The following is a 22,415-nucleotide window of genomic DNA, read 5'->3' on the forward strand; positions in this document are numbered from 1 at the left end:
CACCTGCAAATGGCAATCTTCAAAGTTACAATTAAATAACTCATTAATGACTAGTTAAAAAGTTTAATGGGAATAAATTTTTTAAATATGAAATATACCATATTGTTACGCAAATAATGTGCACCTTCTATGGTTTTTTGCCAACCACGCCCACTCCCCTGCAAGGTATTTTCATAAGCACCGCATACAGACATAATGTATAATGGCACTTACGAAAATACCTTGTGGGGAGGATGGGCGTAGTTGGCAAACAAACATAGAAGGCCACAATTTGAGTAAAAATACAGTCATACTAAAAATCAAGTTGCTATACAAATGGGTGCATTTCACAGAAGAAAAACTACTTTTTAACTTTTAACAGTTGACATTTCCTGCCTGGCAGACCAGAAAGGTGATTTTTAAGTTAAAAAAGAAATCAATAAAATACAGTAGATCAGAAGTAATATTATTTCTAAAAATCTGGCCCACTTGAAGTTATTTTTAAAAAGAAACCTCACTATTCTTCAAGTTGCTAAATTTTCAACATACTAAATAAGATTTAGAGGTTTATTAAGACAACATATTTGTTTATTATAAATCCGAAAGATTAGTTGTGCTAGGAAATTGGTATTTGATTTCAGAAGTTACCATCAAAAAAATATAATAAATATAATAAACCATTTATGGACAAACAAACTAGCATCATTCTGATATACTGCATTCTATGTAATTGTGTTTCCTTCACATGCCTAGGATGTGTCTTCTAAGGACAGATTTATTAAAACTCAATTTTAGGTACATAAAGACAGAATTGCATAAAAATTTTCACTAAAGTTAAGGGAAAGAATTTTCATGGACAATAGGCTTCTCCCTTACGTACCAAACACCAATTCCCACAAAGCAATAATAAGAAAACATAAACTTAGGTCAAAATTAAGCAGCCATATTATACTTTATCACAGCTAAAACCTTTTGCCTATCGAGAACTTATTGTTGCATACGGAGGTGAGAACAACCTTCTAAAGACAGTTTCACTGGTCACAGATGTCGTATCCTCCCATTTCTTCCTGTCCATAAAATAAACACAAGAGAGTATGTCTGGGAAGAACTCCTTGTGTCATTATTTTATAAAGCTGAGCATATAATACCATACCATATTAGCTTTCTAAAGATTTTAATATACAAAGTTGTAAGATATAGCGTGCTGTATACTAAAGTAACGAAAACAATGTTGTCTCACAAGAAGTACATGTCTCAACAGGTCAGATTTATATAAAACTTGTGACATCCTTTCCAGTAACACAGTATTTTAAGACAAATGAGGGTATACCACATTTTCTATTATGAGGAAGATCTCAAAGATAAAGACAAGGAACTCTGGTGACAAAAAAGAAAGGGTCCAAGAGTCCAAAATAACAAAACCTGGTCAAAAGACCACCAGGTCATATTTTATTGTGACCTTCAAAATATGCATAGGACACTTTAAGATGTCTAGAGTCACAATTTTATTTCAAAATGAATTTATGTAAAGCTTTTAGCCTTTAGATAAACATTTTTAAATGTAAATGAATTATGTCAAATGCTACCACAGAATGGCTGTAATTGCCCTACTTGAAAACAGACAAGGATGTTGTCTATATATTCAAATAGTATGTTCTGAATACAAAGTGCTTTAAATCTGAAAACAGATAAAATTATTATACTGGTTAAAAATATATATGCAAGAGCTACATACTTACCCATTTATAAAAGTAAAGTGAAATGTGAGAGTCTACGGAAAAGCAATTAAGTCATTTAACGTCTCAACAAGAAGGAAACGTATCATTTAAGCGGAAAAATATCTTACATAAAATGTATACAGTACACACAGGTATCACTGAAGTTGGGTTCCCAGCACTCTGCCACCGCAAACAAGAAATAAAACGTGTACTTGCCTAATAAAACCTTGGCATCATCCATATCAAAATCGCCATCCCCGTCAGCATCATAGACTCCTAGTTTTCCTATAACAGAGGAGGAATGATGGATATGGGAACAAAAGGGAAAACAAATACAGTAAGATATTACCACTTTCTCCAGTCCAGCACGCCAGCCATAAATGTTACCAATCAATGCATTCTGTATTTTTTTAATCCCTCAAAGCAGTGCCAAGTGAATGTCTTACGTAAAAATAATGGGTAATCCATTTAGAGATTCAGAAAATTTTCATCTAACAAATTCTAAGAAATATAACTGAGACAGTGTTTCTCTTAAAGGTTTAACAATATCCTGACCTAACCACTTCAGAATATTTTATTATATTGCTAAAAATATTTTTGGCAGAATTTTCAACATACACAAGGAACAGTATGGATCCATTTCTAATAGCTACATAAAATGCAGTGTTACTAAAATATGAAAGCGCCGCACATCATCAATACTCAAAACAACAAGATCACTTGCCAAGCCTCAAATAAAGACTGAATGTAAATAAAACAGCATAGACTATAAGAAATAAAAATAAGAGGACAGTTCATTTTTTATCTGGTAATAAGGATTTACAACAGAAACATCATGAAGCAACCTTTAAAAAGTAAGACTACCCTGGAAATAAAATATTCAAAACCAGAGGCTTCTATAACTACAAAGGAAAATTTATGGTTAGCCTGCATAAAATTTTATTAGCACTGGCCATCTATTAGCAAGAGAATTAAAAAAAGAAAAAAACAAGGCTTAAAATGGATATGCTAAGAAGGCAACACTATCAAGGCTTTTGAGACTGTGTTTTAAGGCTGTAATGCTTTATAATCCAGTAGGATTGCATTTTTAGCACTGCAAATATGAGTTAAATACATTCGATTCTTAAAATCCTTAATCACTGGACAATGGCTGTGAAGGAACACAACAGTAATGTATGGCAGTATTTTAAACAGCATTAACAAATACAGCACTAGTATAAAACAGCAGCACAGTTAGCATTTCTTTAATAAAAAGATTGCGGAAGTTCAGGTAGAAGTGCTGGAGTACGATAGTTTTGACCAATCTTTACCCTTCCAGAGCCCTTACACAACTTAAGACAATAGTTTAACTTGCTATTTAGAAGCCTGATTCAGAAATCATAAAATAATAGCAAAATAAAGAAGCTATTATTTCTAGTGCTAAGAAAATATAAATGAAAAGCACTGATGTGCAGGTCACGGTCCACATTACAGAGTTAAGAGAATAAAAAAATGGTATCAAATACTTTACTACCTGACAAACTTATATGGGGAAACAAACGGGTCCTGCCACTTACATTCTCTGATGTAGACAATAACTAAATTAGTAGAATACGAATGAGGTTTTAGAGACTAGCACAAGTATACTTAAAACGCATATCCAAGGCCTACCTTGAAGTACCTCTGATAAGTTATAACGGAAGTCCTTTGCTTTGGCTGCATGCATATAAAAACATGAAAATTGTTACTTGTGCTTAAACATACAGTTATTTTAAATCTCTTTTTTTTAATACCATTTCCTTAGCAACATATCACTGTAAATCAATAAAAGCACACATCTACCCTGAAGGTTCTTTCCAAACTAAAATTCTTCCTCTATGGTCTATCAATCTATTCAGAGACTTTTTCCTTAAAGTAAGAAGAATGAAAAACTGCAATGAAAGACAATGTAAAAATACTTCGTTTTTTTCTTTTGCCTTTTCTTCCCAAAAAGATGGCTATTATCTAACAAATAAAGTGGAAATACAGGAGGCCCAATGGATCCATAAGCCAACTGAAATTAGATGTAAAACTGTATATTTAGACGTGTGCATTTTTTCCAGTGACAGAAAAGTGACTCAGTGGAAGGTGGTTGTTGTTAGCTGCCATGAAGTGGGCTCCTGACCCATGACAACCCCATGCACAATGGGGTACAGAATCAATAATGTAAAGTATCACGAAAATCTGAGTGATTACGGGGAGAGAAAGGATAAAAGGAGGAGAAAAGGGAACACCATCAGAAGTATCTCAGCAACTTTCTCAGAACAGCTTATAGACCCCACCTACACACACACATTACCACACCTCTGTACACGCCCATTCCACCTAGATTCCCAAGAGAGCAACAGAGGAGTACGTTTTGAAACTCTCTAAGGCAGGGCTTTGCAAACTGTGGGCCCATAACACATTAGTTGGGTCCATAAACAAATTAAGTGGCTCATGACCACTGCTTTTAAGTCCATAATATAATGAAATAGAACAGAAAAAACTGTGTATCGCAAGTAGTGAGAGTGAATATTGTCTGATAAAGCTTCTCTATTTTTCACTATAAATCATGTTCAGAAAATTTCAAAGCCACTACCCTAAGGTAACCCTGATAACATCCCCGCTTTGTTCCCACCCTGCTGAGAACCACTGAAAAGATACAGAAATTAACATTACTATAGAGACGATTATGAATCTTCACGATTACAGATTCACGTAAGAAATACTATCAAAATTCTTACCTAGAACTTCCTCATAATCAACAAGATCAAACCACACGACAGCTACTGATGTCCAGACACCCAGCAAGGCGATGACCATAAACCAAGTGAAAAATGAACTTCCAGAGAGTCCTCCTTTCTTTCCATTCTTGTGTCCTCCATGCTTTGTCTCTGTTTAAAAATAAAATAAATGCAAAACGCCATTACATAAGAAATCATTTTATTTACTTGAACACCTCTTTTTGCACTGAGTTATTTTTCCAGTAACTGACAGTGGGCCTGGTGGTGCTCGGCTGCTAACCCAAAGAAAGGTTGGTGGTTTGAATTCACTCAGCAGCTCTGCTACCGTAAAGATGACAGCCTAAAAAACCCTGTAGGGCAGTTCTACTTTGTCACATGAGGTCACTGGGAGTCAAAATCAACTCAAGAGCACCTAACTACAACATAATGTGGAGGCTTCAAAATTAGTTTCACTTAAGTTCTCAAAACATGTCACACAAAAAGCTTTTAAAAACAGAAAAGCTGCTAAGTACTCAATGCCAAGTATGTAAAACCCTAATTTGGAAGTTATAAACTATTGCTGGGCTAATTAAGGGAGGGGGGGAAGGGGGTTGCTATAATAGGTATATCTCGTTCCTTTTAAGTTCTTTATCAAAACTACCTAAATAATCTTCAATGTTTAGAGCATATTAACAATCCTATGACATCATACAGAAACGTAGCCAAATACTTTTATCTGTCCCATTTAGTTTCTGAGACTCTTAAAAACCACTCATCTGATTCCATCTCACTCCAACAAGGCTGGCATTAATCCAAAAAACACAAAATAATAAATGTTGGAGAGGCTGTGGAGAGATTGGAACTCTTATACACTGCTGGTGGGAATGTCAAATGGTACAACCACGTTGGAAATCTATCTGGCGTTTTCTTAAACAGTTAGAAATAGAACTACCATACAACCCAGAAATCCCACTCCTCGGAATACACCCTAGAGAAATAAGAGCCTTCACACAAACAGATATATGCACATCCACGTTTACTGCAGCTCTGTTTACAATAGCAAAAAGCTGGAAGTAACCAAGGTGTCCATCAACGGATGAACGGGTAAATATATTGTGGTATATTCACACAATGGAATACTATGCATCGATAAAGAAAAGTGACGAATCTATGAAACATTTCATAACATGGAGGAACCTGGAAGACATTATGCTGAGTGAAATTAGAGGCAAAAGGACAAATATTGTATAAGACCACTATTATAAGATCTTGAGAAATAGTATAAACTGAGAAGGACACATACTTTTGTGGTTACGAGGAGGGGAGGAAGGGAGGGAGAGGGTTTTTTACTGATTAATTAGTAGATAAGAACTACTTTAGGTGAAGGGAAGGACAATACTCAATACATAGAAGGTCAGCTCAACTGGACTGGACCAAAAGCAAAGAAGTTTCTGGGATAAAATGAATGCTTCAAAGGTCAGCGGAGCAAGGGCGGGGGTTTGGGGACCATGGTTTAAGGGGACTTCTAAGTCAATTGGCAAAATAATTCTATTATGAAAACATTCTGCATCCCACTTTGAAATGTGGCGTCTGGGGTCTTAAATGCTAACAAGCGGCCATCTAAGATGCATCAATTGGTCTCTACCCACCTGGATCAAAGGAGAATGAAGAACACCAAGGTCACACGACAGCTAAGAGCCCAACAGACAGAAAGGGCCACATGAACCAGAGACCTACATCATCCTGAGACCAGAAGAACTAGTTGGTGCCCGGCCACAATCAACAACTGCCCTGACAGGGAGCGCAACAGAGAACCCCTGAGGGAGCAGGAGATCAGTGGGATGCAGACCCCAAATTCACATAAAAAGACCATACTTAATGGTCTGACTGAGACTAGAGGAATCCCAGCGGTCATGGTCTCCAAACCTTCTGTTGCCACAGGACAGGAACCATCCCCGAAGACAACTCATCAGACATGAAAGGGACTGGACAGTGGGTAGGTGAGAGATGCTGATGAAGAGTGAGCTAATTATATCAAGTGGTCACTTGAGACTGTGTTGGCATCTCCTGTCTGGAGGGGGGATGGGAGGATAGAGAGAGTTGGAAGCTGGCAAAATTGTCATGAAAGGAGAGAGTGGAAGGGCTGACTCATTAGGGGGAGAGCAAGTGGGAGTATGGAGTAAGGTGTATATAAACTTATATGTGACAGTCTGACTTGATTTGTAAACGTTCACTTGAAGCTAAATAAAAGTTAATGGAAAAAAAAAAAACCACTCATCTGTCACATAGGAAAATATTCCCACCAAAAGGCCACTCTATATTCTTAGCCAGAGAGAGAAGAAGGAAGGAAACTATAGGAAATAGCTGTCAGGGAAGGGATGCAAAATAGCTTAGCAATTCAGTCCTACTCTTCTAAAAGATTCACTGGGCCTCAAGAAGCAGGAAAGGCTCATTCAGACTTGGTCTCAGTGCAAGGAAAAGCTTTATAAAACCGCTGTCAACCAAAAGTTCCATTTCTGTACCACATCTGACATACTTCGTATAGCTTAAAATCTTTGCAAATACTCTTTTTACAAAAAAAAAATGAAGACAATGAAAAGTCAAGCGATATTAATACAGAACACTTAACACTGTCTTTAAAAGGAACTACAGTGGTAAATTTCTCTTAAAAAGGAATATAAGGAGTTAAATCCTCAAATGTCATTTAAGAGAAGCTTATTAACCAGGCAGAGAAATGGGATCCTGTTTTACTGTCTGCTACTGTCAAGTTGACTCCAACTCACAGCAAACCCCTTTTGTGTCTCAGAGTAGAACTACGCTCCACAGGCCGATGTTTCAGAAGTAGATCCCCAAGCCTTTCTTCTGAGGTGCCTCTAGGTAGACTCAAACCACCAACCTTTTGGTTAGCAGCTGAGCATTTAATCCTTTGCACCACCCAAAACCCAAAACCAAACCTGCTGCCATTGAGTCCATTCTACCCCTCAAGGACTCCTAATTATGGAATACCAGTTGTGATTTCTCAAAAGCTTAAATCAAGAACATACTGTGAATTCTTCTGGAAGAAAAAATAAACAAAATTCTTCTGGCTAAAAGGATATACACATTTTTAAACCAAACACTAGATCGACTTTGCAAAAGGCGTGTAAAACCTAAGTCAATTCCAGAGAGAGTCTGTGCGTACATGCTCAAACACACGTGCACATTTACCTATTTATTTGATTTCATAAAACTGTAATGACTAAATAAGAAAAAAATCCATTCTCAAAGAAAAAGTCAAGTAATTCTCTTTTCTAATATACTTTAAATTTTAATGGATCCATCAAAAAGACGCAGATTTCTAAATAATCATATGCTGAATTCACAAAAGTATATTTGCCAAATAACACGTGGCCATCTACACTTTGTTCCTAATATGATCTATATAAAACTCTAAAAGCCAGCTGTATAAAAACATAATTCATATGTTAAGAAAAAAAAAAAAAAAAAACCCTGCCAGGCACAGATCACACTGCAGTGTATTAAATCCACTTAACACAGGCTTCACGGTTTCACCACCTGAGCACAGCTATGGGGTAGGGGCAATTGGTTGAAGATCTGGCAATACTGGTGGGGGCGATGATGATTACTGTATTTTTATGTCTCTTAAGTGTACAGATTACTAAAGCACCACTAAAATAAAGTAGGTATACTTCTGTTGGCACAGGATAACACCAATGACACCTGTTGTGTGTTCAGTATCTGACACCTCTATGTACACTATCCTAAAACTATGTATTTTTAAAAAATGTTTCTATGTAACAGAGATATATGCATCCACTGCATACATGCCCATTTATATACAACACTAATTAGAATATCTTCTGGAATATCCCACCCATGAGTCCAGCTCATACTGACCCTATAGGACAGAACAGAACTGCCCCATAGGGTTTCCAAGACCGTGACCTTTACAGAAGCTGACTGCCACATCTTCTTTCTGTGGAGTGGCTGGTGGGCTCAAACTGCTGACCTTTCAGTTAGCAGCTGAGTGCTTAACCACCATGCCACTAGGAGTCCTTCCAAAATTTCCATATACTTCTAAATCCAAATATGGAAATAAAATTATTAATGACTAAGAATTTTCCTCCTTTGCCTACTTAGATTACCTCTAAGAATCAGAATTTAAATTTTCATTTAAATGAGTGTTAACACTGAGTTCTCATCTTATTTCCTCTTAGACATTTATTTCGTAACTGACATCAATATCCTATATTGTTCATTATTAAGTGGAGAACAGCAAAGCTAAATAAATACAGTTCATCCTCTTATTCATTCATTTAACATATTTATCCAGCACTTATGAGCCAGATATGATAAAATTTTTACCCAGTCATTAAATTTTCAAAATGTGTACATCAGAAAAAAAAAACTTGTAAAAGCACCCAATATGATATTATTTAAAGTAAGCCTATAATGAAACGAGGAGCACTGGTGGTACGGTGGTTAAGCACTCCTAAGCGAACCACAATGTCAGCGATTTGAATCCACCAGCTCCTCCCTGTGAGAAAGGTGGGGCAGTCTGCTTCCTTAAAGATTTAGTCTCAGAAATCCTGCGGGAGACCTTCTCTGTCCTATACGGTCTCTATGAGCTGGAATTGACTTGATACAATGGGCTTGGTTTTGGTTATAATGAAATAGCTAATAAAACAGATGAATAACTTGAATTCAAACTCAATTTTTTTCTCCATTTTTATCTCTTTTTCTTACAGCAAAAATGAGAAAGGAACATTTCTGAGTCTCAAAAGTATCATTCATCCAAATTAATTCAGTAATCTTCTCCTAAAATGAGTGACCTTCAACACGAAATATAAGAAAAAAGTGAGAATGTTTTTATTTTATTACTCTTAATATTATTATATAAATACACACACCAAAGCAGAAAAAAAAGGATTAGAAGGGGGAGGAAAAAGAAAGGCAAACACACAGTAAAGAATTCACCTTTACCTAGAATCTGCTTCCATTTATTTTAGACATAATTCTAAAGCGTCAATCCAGTTTCTTAACACTGTACAAACCTAAAGAACAAACTTTATAGACAACCTGACTCAAATGAGCGGAAGCAGCCAAGTGCTGACAGAGGGGAAGGCCAATAAAAGGCATAAATATCGGCAGCAAGAGCAGACATAGGAACTAGAAAAGTTTGGTGGAAGGAGGCCATTTAAACCCTAAATAGTCTTTAAAATAACCTTTAGTACAAAGTAATAAGTGATATTCATATCTATCATGTCATTTAAATAGTATTTTAATTTAAGAATTTAAGAAATGTATAATAAACATTAGAAAGATTTCCATTCAAAATAGTTTTATTAAATCAATTTATCACTTTAAAAGGTAAATGTTACTTAACTAGAATATTCACTTATTAGAAGACTTTACCCATTCTTTATGTCAAAAGAAATGAGGTGTTACTCTAGTATTATTAATCTTACTACTGTTATTTTTTACTAAAATCATAAAGAAACAAGACATTGGATTATACTAGGGAAACCTTCCTGAGACAACTTCTTTTAGGGGAACTTTACTATGGACAACAAATAGTACAGTCTGGATGTGTCACTTTGTAAATATGGTGTGCCTAGTCTCAAAGGGCAGATCTGTTTCTGTCTAATTAAACTTAAGAAAGCATTGTAAGACAAACTCTTCAAGAGGGTTTTAGACTCCCTAAGCAAACCTGAAACCAGTATATAACCAGTATATTTTTATCCAAGAGTATTCCGGAAGAATACCCATGTTTTCTGTGATCAGAATAAATCTAAGAATCTTCATTTCATGGTTCCATATTAGACCCAAAGTCCCAAGGATTAGTCAAAAACAGAATTTTTTTAAATTTAAATTGGAGTTAAGAATTAGCTAAGAACCATGTGATTCATTTTCTTCCATGTTGTCTCATCAAAAGCGCAGGACCTCCAAATGAGAAAACGCTGCTATGTACGACCAAACACAGGAAATTATGGCAAGCAACAGAATATGCCCCTCTCCAAATGGAAGACTGGGCTAGGAAGAATAAGTAATTTTATTCATTTGGTTGAGTAAAGGGTATACCCCAGCACCTGAACAGCAGCCAATTACTTTTTGGGTAGAGACTAGATAGACTACCACCAACTGAATTACAAATCAACCATTTACGAATTTTAGGTAGCATTATACTGTGCGATTTCCTAATCTATACATAAACTCTACACACTTAAAGTTTTAAAAGACCATTAAAACTGTCAAACAGCCAATCAAATTGTTTACATGCTACAAAATGTCGCTGTTTGGGGGCCAAGAACAGTTAAAAGTGGGTCAAAAGGAATAGCTGATTTTACCTCACCATGCAGAAGATGTAATCCACAGAAAGGGAGTCAAGTACCCCATACTGCACATTTACTAAAAACAGTATTCAAAGTGGGGACATTCTCTAACAGTAGGATCCTTTCAGTGGCTATTTAGACAGTTGGGAATTGGAAGTATCCATGTGTCTGTTATTGTTTCCTTATATTCATTTTGAACATAATCAGCAAATGCAGTTTGGTTTTAGACAATCTTAAAAAGAAAAAAAAAAATTACACAGAAAAAGGAAAGCCAACCCATCATTAAAGAATACTTGAAGGTTAAGGGCTCAATTTTTAAAATCCTAATGTCTCTTCCTTTGCATTTATTGCCTGCTTCACAAAAAGTAGGCCAGTTTCCATATATGGTTAAGTCTTTGCTTGAGGCCATTAATACAAGACTAGACTTACATATCCCTTAAATTTCCTATAATTTTATATGAAATCTGAATACATACAATTCATTGCAATTAATTCGAGACTAAGGAAGACTGCTTGTATGTTTTTCGAAATTAGTAAAAAGTCTGTTAGTGCAATATACTAAAAGAGATGCTAATTTAAGACAGCAAAACATATTCGGGTTAAAGACAAACAGAATATTCCATTAAAAGCTTCAAAACACTGCAAAGTCGATGTTCCCAGCAGTCCAAAATAGAACGCAGAGAAGACGCAGTCACAGCACTTAGCCAAAAATATTTTAACAGAATGCAACTGAAAACAGAGCTAAAAGTTTTCAGCTAGATACAAAACCACTTTTAAACCAAACAATACAAATATACCTTTATCATCAGCCATTTCGATTTCTTCAATCCATGAATAATATATATATATATAAATAACAAAACAAAACAGCTACGGGCCAGACTCAGGCAGGCTGCACGCCCTCCCTGCCAGCGCTTCAGAGCGCCCAAGGCCTGGCGGAGAGGCCTCCAGAGCTGAAATTGGACCTGGCCGCAGCCTCTCCTCACCAGCTATTTTTAGAGGACTCGTCCTCACGGCCAAGTGCTGCTAATCACTCGGCTGAGAAGCTCTCCTGACAATCAGACAGCCTTTCTCCCACTTAAGGGAGTTCTGTGTCAGTGGTTCTCTCAACTCCAAACCCTAAAATCAAGCATGCCAGAAAAAAAGGAAGCAAAACAAATTGTGCTGCCAGTTTTGTCTTCTTGGAATCAGGCCTCCGTGGCTTTAACCCCCGCACCAGATCATTTTAAACTGAAACAAAATGACTAAGACCAAGTCTTGCTATAAATGTGACCTGGGGCCTGGAAACAGCTTGACTTGGCCCTTCAGAATCTAATCAAATACCTACATAAAAAGACCAATACTTAGTTCCTTTGAATGAAAAAAGCAGACCATAAATGGTAAGACATTAATTAACGCTCTAGAATTCTGCACTGCAAACATTACCACCCCAGGAGTAATTCCTCCAACAGCAGTGCAGTGGTAAAGCAGCGGCGGCAGCAGCAGCAGCAGCAAGGACTGTCTCACTGGAGAAGGAAGCAGAGGGCTGGGGGTAGGACGGGAGGGGAAAGGAAGGGAAGGACCTGAAGGCAGATTGGGAGGGGCGGAGAGGGAAAAGAGAAAGCGTTTAGCTGTAAGAGCAGTGAGTTGGGGGATATCATCTGAGAAAGGGAAATACAGAGAGATTATACAACCAAATTCTGATTATTCTCTACTTTCCAGCACCCCTTTTCTGCAAATCCCTCTTCTGGGAACTAAAATCCATCCAATTTTAGGACCACTCATTCAGCAATCTAAGATTAGCAGCTCACACAATTCATTAGAGCTCTGATTAGTAACCCAGACTAATTTAGTACAGGCAATATCTAGAGCTAGGCAGCAATCTTTTAAAATTGTTTATAAGTTTGCTTTGTTTTTCTTCACGGAAATGTAAGCCTTTACATGCAAATTAAACTTGAAAAGTTCTGAAGAGGAGTCAGCAACCATCAGGGCCAAAAAACACAGCTGACAAGGGTCTTAGGTGTCTTCCAACCAAGCACCATTTCCCTCATTTCCTCAAGTATCCGATCCATCCCACTAAAGTTGTTAGTTGCTGGTGGGTTGACTCCAATTCATGGCAACCTTCTGCATAACAGAACGAAACACTGCCCAGTCCTGTGCCATCTTCTAGCACTACATTGCACCATATTCTGTTGTGATCCATAGGGTTTTCATTGGCTAATTACCAGAAGTAGATGTCACCAGTGGCATAGTTTCCAACATCAGAGCAACACACCAGTCATCAGTGTAGGACAGATAAGTAGTAGCCCACTTAAGTAGTGTGCTGTCGAGTCTATTCTGACTCATAGTGACCCTACAGGATGGAGTAGAACCGCCTCATACGGTTTCCTAGGTAGTAATCCTGACAGGAGCAGATTATCACCTCTTTCTCCGATGGAGCTGCTGGTGGGTTCAAACTGCTGACCTTTTGGTTAGCAGCCAAGCGCTTAACCATTGCACCACAGAAGTCAGCACTTGCTAAAATGTTAAATGACAACAAATCATCTGTCCATAGGGTTTAAGATGATCCACCATCCACCACCATACAAATTCACCAGACATATATTTAGAAAGCTTTTTTTTCTTTTGTTGTTTCTCGAGGAATGGTGAGAGCAACAGGAGACCCCTTATAGGGCCACCCAAAACCAAGCCACCATACACAGATGGGAGGCAGCCTTGTACGGTTTCAGGACCTGATTTCTCCAATAACTTTGATTTGGGGACAGTCCCTAAACATCTGAGATTCAACTCCCTCGCTTGTAAAATGTGTCTTGGCACAAATGAGGCAGGTGAGTATTTGTTGAAGTAATTCAAGAATCAAGTTTCTATTGAATCAATCAGAACTGGCACAGAAATCCCCTCATTCCCATTTCACAGCTCTTTCATGATCCTAGCCTGCCCCCAATTCTGCCATAGCTTCTAGAGTTTCTTCTCCTCTCCCCTTAACAGGCCTGCACAAGGCCAGCTGCATTCTAAATTGCAGGTCTGTGGCCAAATGCTGAACTGAAGCAAGCATCACAGCTATTAAATATGAGGGTGCCGCAGTTCCAAGGCATCTTCACCACAGCTCCTCATTTCACCTCAACAAACCCTTATCACACATCCTATAGTTAAACCTCTCCTTTTGGCTCTTCCAACAGCTGAATAGTCGTTTCAATAAAATGTCTCCTCTCCTTAGTTTCACTAGATGACAATGGGTTTTTGTTTTTGTTTTCTAATCAGCATAAACCTCTCTGAGCTATCATTTAATCTATTACAGCATGTTTTTAAAGAATTCTTAACTTCAAAGGAAAAACACTTTCTGAATTTCCAGCAACTCTTTCTTGTAATGGGCGGCAGTGGAAGTTCAGTGGTGGAATTCTTGCCTTCTAGTGGGAGACCCAGGTTCAATTTTCAGCCGACACTCCTCATGTACAGCCATCATCTGTAAATGGAAGCTCGCATGTTACTGTGATGCTGAACAGACTTCAGAGGAGCTTGCAGACTAAGACAGACTAGGAAGAAAGGCCTAGCAACTTACTTTCCAAAAATCAGCCAATAAAAACCCTACGGGATCACAATAGTTTGATCCCATTGTACATGGGGTCATATTGAGTCAGGGACTGACTTGGCAACAGCTAACAACAACAACATCTCTTACAACAGCAACACATTTTTATAATGGGGAATGTTTATGAAATGTTTAAAAATAAATTTAAATTTATACAGCAAATCATGTTTTAAAAAAAACACTACCAAACACAACTAAAATTAACTCTTCCTTGTAATGGCTGCTGGAACTAATAGCAACTCCTTGGACCAAGCAGAGACCAAAACTCTAACATGTGCCCTGAGGCTATGATTAAAAACCTGTCACCACCCGACATCACTAGAGCCAAGACCCATGTCCACTGAGCCCAGGGCTTTGTCTGCCTCCAAAGACTACCGGGTTGGAAACCTCCCGTCCCTATTCTTGTGGGTCAGTGCTGAATACATCCCTCTTCTCACTCTAATCATCTAACCCTTCTGCAGTGGTTTTCAAACGTTTGAGTGCATCTGACACCTGGAGGGCTCGTTGAAACACAGATCCCAGAGTTTCTGATTGTGTAGGTCTGGGATGGGGCCTGAGAATTTGCATTTCTAACACACTTCCAGGTGATGTGGATGTTGCTAGTTAAGGACCATACTCGAGGGAATTCACTGCACTACTACACTATTCTTCCTGAATTCTCGGGGTCTGGAACAGGGGGAAGAAGTAGCTCTTGCTTCCCACTACAACTTCCAGACCATCATTTCCCTACTCTCTAAAAAGGAATAAAACAAACAACCAAAAACAAAAACAAAACCCTGTTCCTTTGAGGCACATGCCATCCAATTATACACCCTCTACTCTGCCTTATCACTGTTACCCACCAACCTCCAGCGATTCCCCTTACTTGATGAAGTCGTCTTCTACACCTCAATTCCGGCCATAACCAAGGGATTTCAATATCCACGTGGCCAGCATCAATGTCACAGGTTCTCTTACCTTCACTTCTTCATCTCCAGTGACCTTTTCCCCTTTGTTCTGATCTTGTCATAAACCCAAACCTAATTAGCTTTCCAAATCACATCTTCATACATGCTGAAACATCTCTGTAGCTATCTTAGCACAAGAATTTTAACAGATTTCTGAATACATACAATTCATTGCCATTCACTCTTTCATTCCTACCACAGATTTCATAGCCCTTCTGTCTTAGTCATCTAGTGCTGCTATAACAGAAATACCACAAGTGGGTGGCGGTGGCTTCAACCAACAGAAATGTAGAAAGTCTGAATTCAGGGGGCCAGCTCTTAGAGAAGGCTCTCTCTCTGTTGGTTCTGGAGGAAGGTCCTTGTTGTCAAAATCTTCCCCTGACCTAATCTGGCCCACCTGACATGCACAGAAACATCAACCCCGTCCTTCCAAGTGACCCTGGAACTTTTCTCCCACCAGCGGAACCAAACTTTAGCAGACCAACATTGGGGACTTTCAGGAGAGAAGGGTCCAAGCCTAAGATCCAGTTTGAGAGACTCCCTTTTTTACTGAGCAGACAACGGAACCGCCCCAGGAACGTCTTTTTCAGGCTAGACCAAACAATGACCTTGCTCTGTTCCCCAGGACCGTTCCCTTAATACTATTTCGGCCATTGTTCAGGGAGCCATCTTGGCAGCCCAAGTCCCAGTGTGCTTCTTTGTTTGGCCCACAAAATAAAGCCTCTTCTTTCACTTTCAAAAAAAAATCATCCTTCAGTCTAGGAGCTTCTCAGTGCAGGGACCCCGGCTCCAAAGGACACGCTGCACTCCAGGTGCTTCTTTCTTGGTGATATTAGGTCTCTTTCTTCTCTGCTGGCTTCTCTCTTATATCTCAAAAAAGACTGACTCAAAATACAAACTACTGCTGTAGATTGAGTCCTGCCTCATTAACATCATAGAGATTAGGCTTTACAACACATAGGATAACCACATTAGATCACCAAATGGTGGGCAACCACAAAGTACTGGGAATCATGGCCTAGCCAAGTTGATACACATTTTGGGGGAGATAAAATTTAATCCATAACACCTGCTAAGAAAGCTCTGCTTGTTTGGGTCCATTTATAATGTAGAATATCATGAGATACTAAAAATGTGGTTCTTAAAAAAAAAAGTTTCAACGACCTGTAGTCTCCAAAGCAAATATATGAGTTAGACCGTCTAAACCCAGCTTTTAACAGCCAATACTACCAAAGCAACAAAGACAACTCAGCAGGCGCCGAGTGAAACCTGTGTGGGAGCAGCTCAAAGGCCGTTAAGGGGGGCATAATTACTCCCGTAGTTAATGTCAGTTATCACACCACAATCGTACAAACCATTTTCCTTTCATTAGTTGTGCAATAATGCTCATGTGCACCTGCATTTTCAAGCTTTTTTTGTAGCTATATTGAACTGTAAATGCAACTACTGTATTTTTGCAATACAGAAATAACACGATAATTTTTTTTTTTTTTTTTGCCAACCTCACCCTCCCCTGTGAGGTAACTTCAAAAGCGCACAAGCTAATCTGTACGTGCCCACAGGTAAAGTGGGCAGACGCGCATTGCTTGCGCAACTAATGAAAGGAAAATGGTTTGTACGGTCGTGGTATGATAACTGATATTAACGACAGAAGTAAATGCAACTACTGTATTTTTACAATACAGAAATAACACGATAATTTTTTTTTTTTTTTGCCAACCTCACCCTCCCCACGAGGTAACTTCTAAAGTGCACAAGGGTTTTTCAGGGAAGAATTACTGTCAGGAGAGGGAGACAGTGTAGGATTCTACACGCCCCAACTTTAGAGCATCCCCCCGCTGAGGCCATTAACACAAGACTGGACTTACATATCCCTTAAATTTCCTATAATTTTACCTGAATGAATGGGTGGATCTCTAGAGAATTTGCTTTCCCAGATGGCAGAGCAACAAGACAGAAGGAGCCTAGGCCCCAAGACTGTGGAGCCTGAGCCCCACAGCTGGACTCACGGCTCTGGGATGGCTGGAAGCCAGCACAGGCAGTAACATCCTTGGGGGCCGTCCCATTCACTCCCATCCTCAGCGCCCACTGTAAAGGGCAGCAGTGACGGCCGCATCTCCTAGCAGGCCAACGCCTGCCAGCAGCTTGGTGCTCCTTCAGAAGAGCATACCTGGCCTACAAGACCAGGAGCAGGTGACAGCTGGGGAGAGGAGGGCACCTGCAGCAGGCCCTGCCTGCCGGGGCTGGATTCATCTTGGCATCAGGGACAGCCTTGGGCTGCTTACACTTACTTGAAAGAGAGAGACAGCTCTGCCTCACTATTTTGGCTGTTTTCACAGGGAACTTGAGGCCAACCCCCCTGGCTTCTGATGCCAAGTATCCAGAGCTCAGGCTTGTTCTTAGTGGGAGAAGGTACTCTCCTTTGTTATTCCTGCCACAGGGATGGAGTGGGCAGTGTGAGGAGGCCAGCAGGGAGGGGTAAGAGGGCACCTCCACTTTTGTATCAACTTGCACCATGCTTTTCTTAAACATTCTCTTCCCTTGACTTTGATTACATTGCAATCTCCTGGCATTTTTTAACTCTCTAGGCTTTGTAATTCTCACTCTCCTTTGCTAACTTATCCTCCTCTACCCAAATTTTCAATGTGGAAATTCCATAAGGCTTGGTCCTATGCCATCTTTCCTAGTTGACTTCAGATACCATTTCTACAGTGTTGACTCTTTAAATTGTTCTCTTGTCTGAGCTCCAGGCCTGTCTGTCTACTCAGTATCTCATTTGAATGATTTATAGAAACCTCAAAGTCAGCATACAGAGAACTGAGCCCATGATCTTTCCCCACACACTCTCTCCTCTCCAGTGTTCTAAATCTTCGAAGCATTTTCAGCCAGCCACGTATACCAAACACCCGGATTCATCCCGGCTCCATCCTGGACTCTTCCTCTTTTCCCAAACACCAAGTTTGAATAATTTACCCACCCATCTCCCAAATCAGAGTTTCTCCATCAGGCTGTTGCAAATGGGTTACAGCTATACCAAGATATGGTGTCTGCTCAGCCCCGAGGTCATCCTTGTCCATTTACACTGGTATAATGTCTTGTAAAAGCAACTTTTGTGTGTGTCATGGCATGAAGATATGGGAAACCCTGCCTCAAACCACCCAAGTCTCTGCCTCTCTACCACAATCATACAAACCCAAGTTACCAGCATCTCTTACACTGCCATGACACCTTAACATAACCTAATTGCTCCATACAGCAGGCACCATCTTTTTTAAAAAATCTGATTATATCACTACTCTGTGAAAAATCCTTCAACAGTGTATTAGTTTCCTGGGCTGCCATATCAAAATACCACAAACTGAAAGGCTTATAAGAACAATTTATTTTCTCACAGGAGTCACATTCAGGGTTTCTGCAAGGCCAAGTTCTGAAGGCTCTAGGAAATTGTTCCTTGCCTCTCTCAGCTTCTATACCCCAGATATTCCTTGGTGAGTATATGTACCTTCACAAGGCCTGTCCTTTCTCTGTCTGTTTGTCTATGTCTCTTCTCCTCTTTTCTAGGAAACCACTCAGACCGGGTGGCATAGTGGTTAACTGCTACGGCTGCTAACGAAAAGGTCAGCAGTTTGAATTCACCAGGCAATCCTTGGAAACTCTATGGGGCAGTTCTACTCTGACTTATAGAGTCCCTATGAGTCGGAATCCATTTGATGGCAGTGGTTTTTTTTTTTTTTTTGAAGACTGGGTTAGGACCCACTCTATCCAGGTATGAGCTCATGTTAACCGATAACATCCTTAGCTACTCTATTTCCAAAAAAGGTCACTTTCACAGTTATCAGGAGTTAGGACTTCAACATAAACCTTTGGAGAATATAATTCAATCTATAATAAATGGGTTCATACTATTCTTAACGATAAAAAACAAAATTTTCAATGTGGCCTATAAGGCTGTACTTGACATGGCCCCAGTCAACCATGCCAGCCTTGGTTTTGAGTGACTTCCTCTCGTGTCTACACCCCAGCCACATGGTACATAGTCACCACGTTCTCTTCCGTCTCAGGAACTCTGCACAAGCTATTCCCTCTTCCTGCAATGTCAATGGCCTGTAGCCCAGGTATCTCCCCCAAGCCTACTAATCTTCTGCTCATTCTTTTTACATATCACCCCTTCAAGGAAGACTTCCCTGCTGTTACATGCTCTCACAATAGTCTGTACTTTTTCACTAGCAACAACTATTATTTTTTTTAAATTTTTTTCTACCTCTAGAATATAATTTTCATGAAAACAGGAACTGAATCTGCCTTGTTCATTATTGTATATCCACCTTACACCTAGTACAAACTCAATAAACATGTGTTAAATGAATGAATAATTTCCTTCTCAAATCCTTGATATGGCATGAGAACACAAGCCTCTTCTTGCCAACACATCAGAAATAAGGGAATAAAGTTGAGTCTATCAACTGCCAAGTCACTTCAGGATTCTCCATCCTCATGAATTATCCTAAAAATAATTCACAGAAGCCCTGCAAGTAGTTAAGAAGAGAGACCTCAAGAAAGGAATCCAGTGGTTCCTATGGACACAAATCAATCCGTGACTAAGCTTTCACTGCTCCACCTCAGATAAATTCCTCACTGGTTAATCTTGGGTGACTGACACCTGGGTGAATACGAGGAGCCACAAGTAGGAAGGGTCCAGTAGCCGCTTCATCTGTTTCAGTCAGACACCTAAAATTGCTTTAATACTGACCCATGTAATACAGGCACAAGAGCTTGAAGAGTGATGAGAATTTACTAAAGCAAAACTGAGAAACTTGCTCCCATTTCCATCCGTATAACTAAACGAAAGTGAAAAATTAGCAACAGCAATTTATGTCAGCCGCCAGGTTTGTTTGTTTGTGTTTTTTGGGGGGGGGAATTTTTATAATTCTTTGAAATTTCAAGTTTGAGAATAATGACTGCCCTAGCATATACCAATGTTTGTATTAACTACTAATTGACTACAGAGAACATCTGAATCAAAACACAGGTCACCAACACCCACTTTACGAATCTGTGATGTATCAAAACTCCTCTGGTAAGAAGCTAAAAATATAGTTTCCTTGAAATAATATAAATGATTTATATAATTTCACAAACTAGTTCCTCAAAGCAGGCCTAATGAGTCAGTTCCTTAATTAGTTCTCCCTACAGAACATTCAATAAAGAGAAGACTTAGTCTCAGAGAAAAAACCACTCTGCCAGGCTAGTCAGTCATCCGTATGTGTGGGAACAGTTATGAGCGCAGTGTTCAAATGGTCCTCTGGTGACCTGGAAGTGCCATAAGATACGAAGCAAGGAAGAAACCCTAAGTTGGGAAAGATAAGTTGCTAATACTAACAACAACAAAAAACAAGTTCTGAAGGCGGAGCCAAGAGGGCGGAATAGACAAACGCTTCCATCAAGCCCTCTTTACAGCAAAGACCCGAAAAAACAAGTGAAACGAGTATATTTGTGACAAGCTGGGAACCCTGAGCATCAAAGGCAAGCTTAGACAACAAACTGAGGGGCAGGGGAAGGAAGAGACCTTCTGTTCAGAAGCAGAGAGGTGGTACCCGACCTGAACCGTGGGCAGCCCTCAGGCACCATTCCCAGAGTGGCAGCAGCGGCGGCGGCTGGCACTAGCATTCGGCCACAGTTTCCTCAGGGAGAAGCAACCAGCCACACAGCCCACTCAAACCTCTGGAACCTGAGAAGAAGGGCGCTCTCGGCAAAAGCTAAGTACTTGCGTATATTTTACCGCGCCCTCCCACCCACAACCCAGTTTCAGCAGCTGAATCCCTAGGCCTGAGATAGACACTGGTGAGAACCTGGAGCCGACCTTCCGGCCTTGAGGAAGGAAAAAATTTGCAAACGGGGAGAAAAGATAATTTGCTAGCTCCATTAACCGGGGGAGCTCAGGACAGAAGCAGCTCCTGTCCAGGCATAAACCGTCCGTGCACCTTGAGCACCTTTCCCTTCTGCATGGACCCTGTGTGGGCCTGTTTCAGGAGAATAGGCCCTTATTGGCACACTCCAACCATTTCAGCGGTGCACTGGAGAGGTGGGTGTTTGACATTTGACATCGCTTTGCCTATTAAACAAGGTCCTCACCTACCCACAACAGGAACCTAAGGACTGGTGGCTCCACTTGGGTCACACAGCCACCCGTGACAGGGGTCCAGGGATAACTGGTACCTCCCAGCCCTTACAACAAAAACTTTGGGTGCCCATGGTCCCTCTGCAGAGCCCACCCACCAGCATGCTCTAGGGAACAGAGATGCATTTTCCTCAGAGACACTTGGGGGTCAGTTCTCAGCCCCCTGCCTTGTTCAGAGCATGACCCCCTGCTGCAATCAGATACCGGTATATACGCCAGTCACCCCTGCCCCTCTAAGACTGTAGGACAGGGCCTATACCACACACTTGATATCAGCTACCTGGAAACCTGAGCTGAAGTCATACAAGAAAACTGAATGGACTCCTAGACTGATTTACCTGATAACAGTTCTAGCCTGCTGGGGACAGGACACGAGAGCTCCAAAGGTGAAAACAATCAACCTAGCTCACTCAAGTAACCCACAGGGGTATACCAAAACAAAACAAAGCAAGCAGCTACGACACAGTAAGCAAGCATAAACTAATACAATCACTTATAGATGGCTCGGAGAAAACAGTCAATATCAAGTCACATAAAGAAACAGGCCATTATCACCTCAACAGGTTCTCAAAACAAAGAATCCAGGGATGTTTTAGATGAAAGTACATTCCTGCAATTACCAGGTGCAGAATACAAAAGTTTAATATACAGAACCCTTCAAGACATCGGAAAGGAAATCAGGCAATACACAGAATAAGCCAAGGAACACACAGATAAAGCAACTGAAGAAATCAGAAAGATTACTCAGAAAACATAATGAAAAGTTTAACAAGCTGGAAAACTCCATAGACAGACAGCAATCAGATATTCAGAAGATTAACAATACTATTACAGAATTAGATAACTCAATAGAAAGTCAGAGAAGTAGAATTGAGCAAGTAGAAGCCAGAATTTCTGAACTTGAAGATAAATCACTTGGCACTAATATATTTGAAGAAAAATCAGATAAAAGAATTAAAAAAAAAATGAA

At 39.7% G+C, this 22,415-nt stretch overlaps 1 protein-coding gene across 23 annotated transcripts in view; it reads right to left on the reverse strand.

The window, feature by feature from the left end:
* The window catches only part of ASPH (aspartate beta-hydroxylase), a 299,144-nt gene that overhangs the window by 225,634 nt on the left and 51,095 nt on the right, over positions 1-22,415 (reverse strand). For 8 of the 23 annotated variants that reach the window (XM_023545707.2, XM_064267734.1, XM_064267739.1 and 5 more), the window contains 3 exons: positions 4,442-4,591; positions 3,348-3,392; positions 1,914-1,982 (listed from right to left, as the gene is read on the reverse strand). In XM_023545707.2, the coding sequence (XP_023401475.1) occupies positions 1,914-1,982; positions 3,348-3,392; positions 4,442-4,591 (264 nt within the window). The other 15 variants (XM_064267742.1, XM_064267740.1, XM_064267737.1 and 12 more) reach the window with 10 other exon arrangements.

The sequence above is a fragment of the Loxodonta africana genome, chromosome 14 (assembly GCF_030014295.1).
Source record: "Loxodonta africana isolate mLoxAfr1 chromosome 14, mLoxAfr1.hap2, whole genome shotgun sequence".
In the NCBI taxonomy this organism is placed as follows: domain Eukaryota; kingdom Metazoa; phylum Chordata; class Mammalia; order Proboscidea; family Elephantidae; genus Loxodonta; species Loxodonta africana.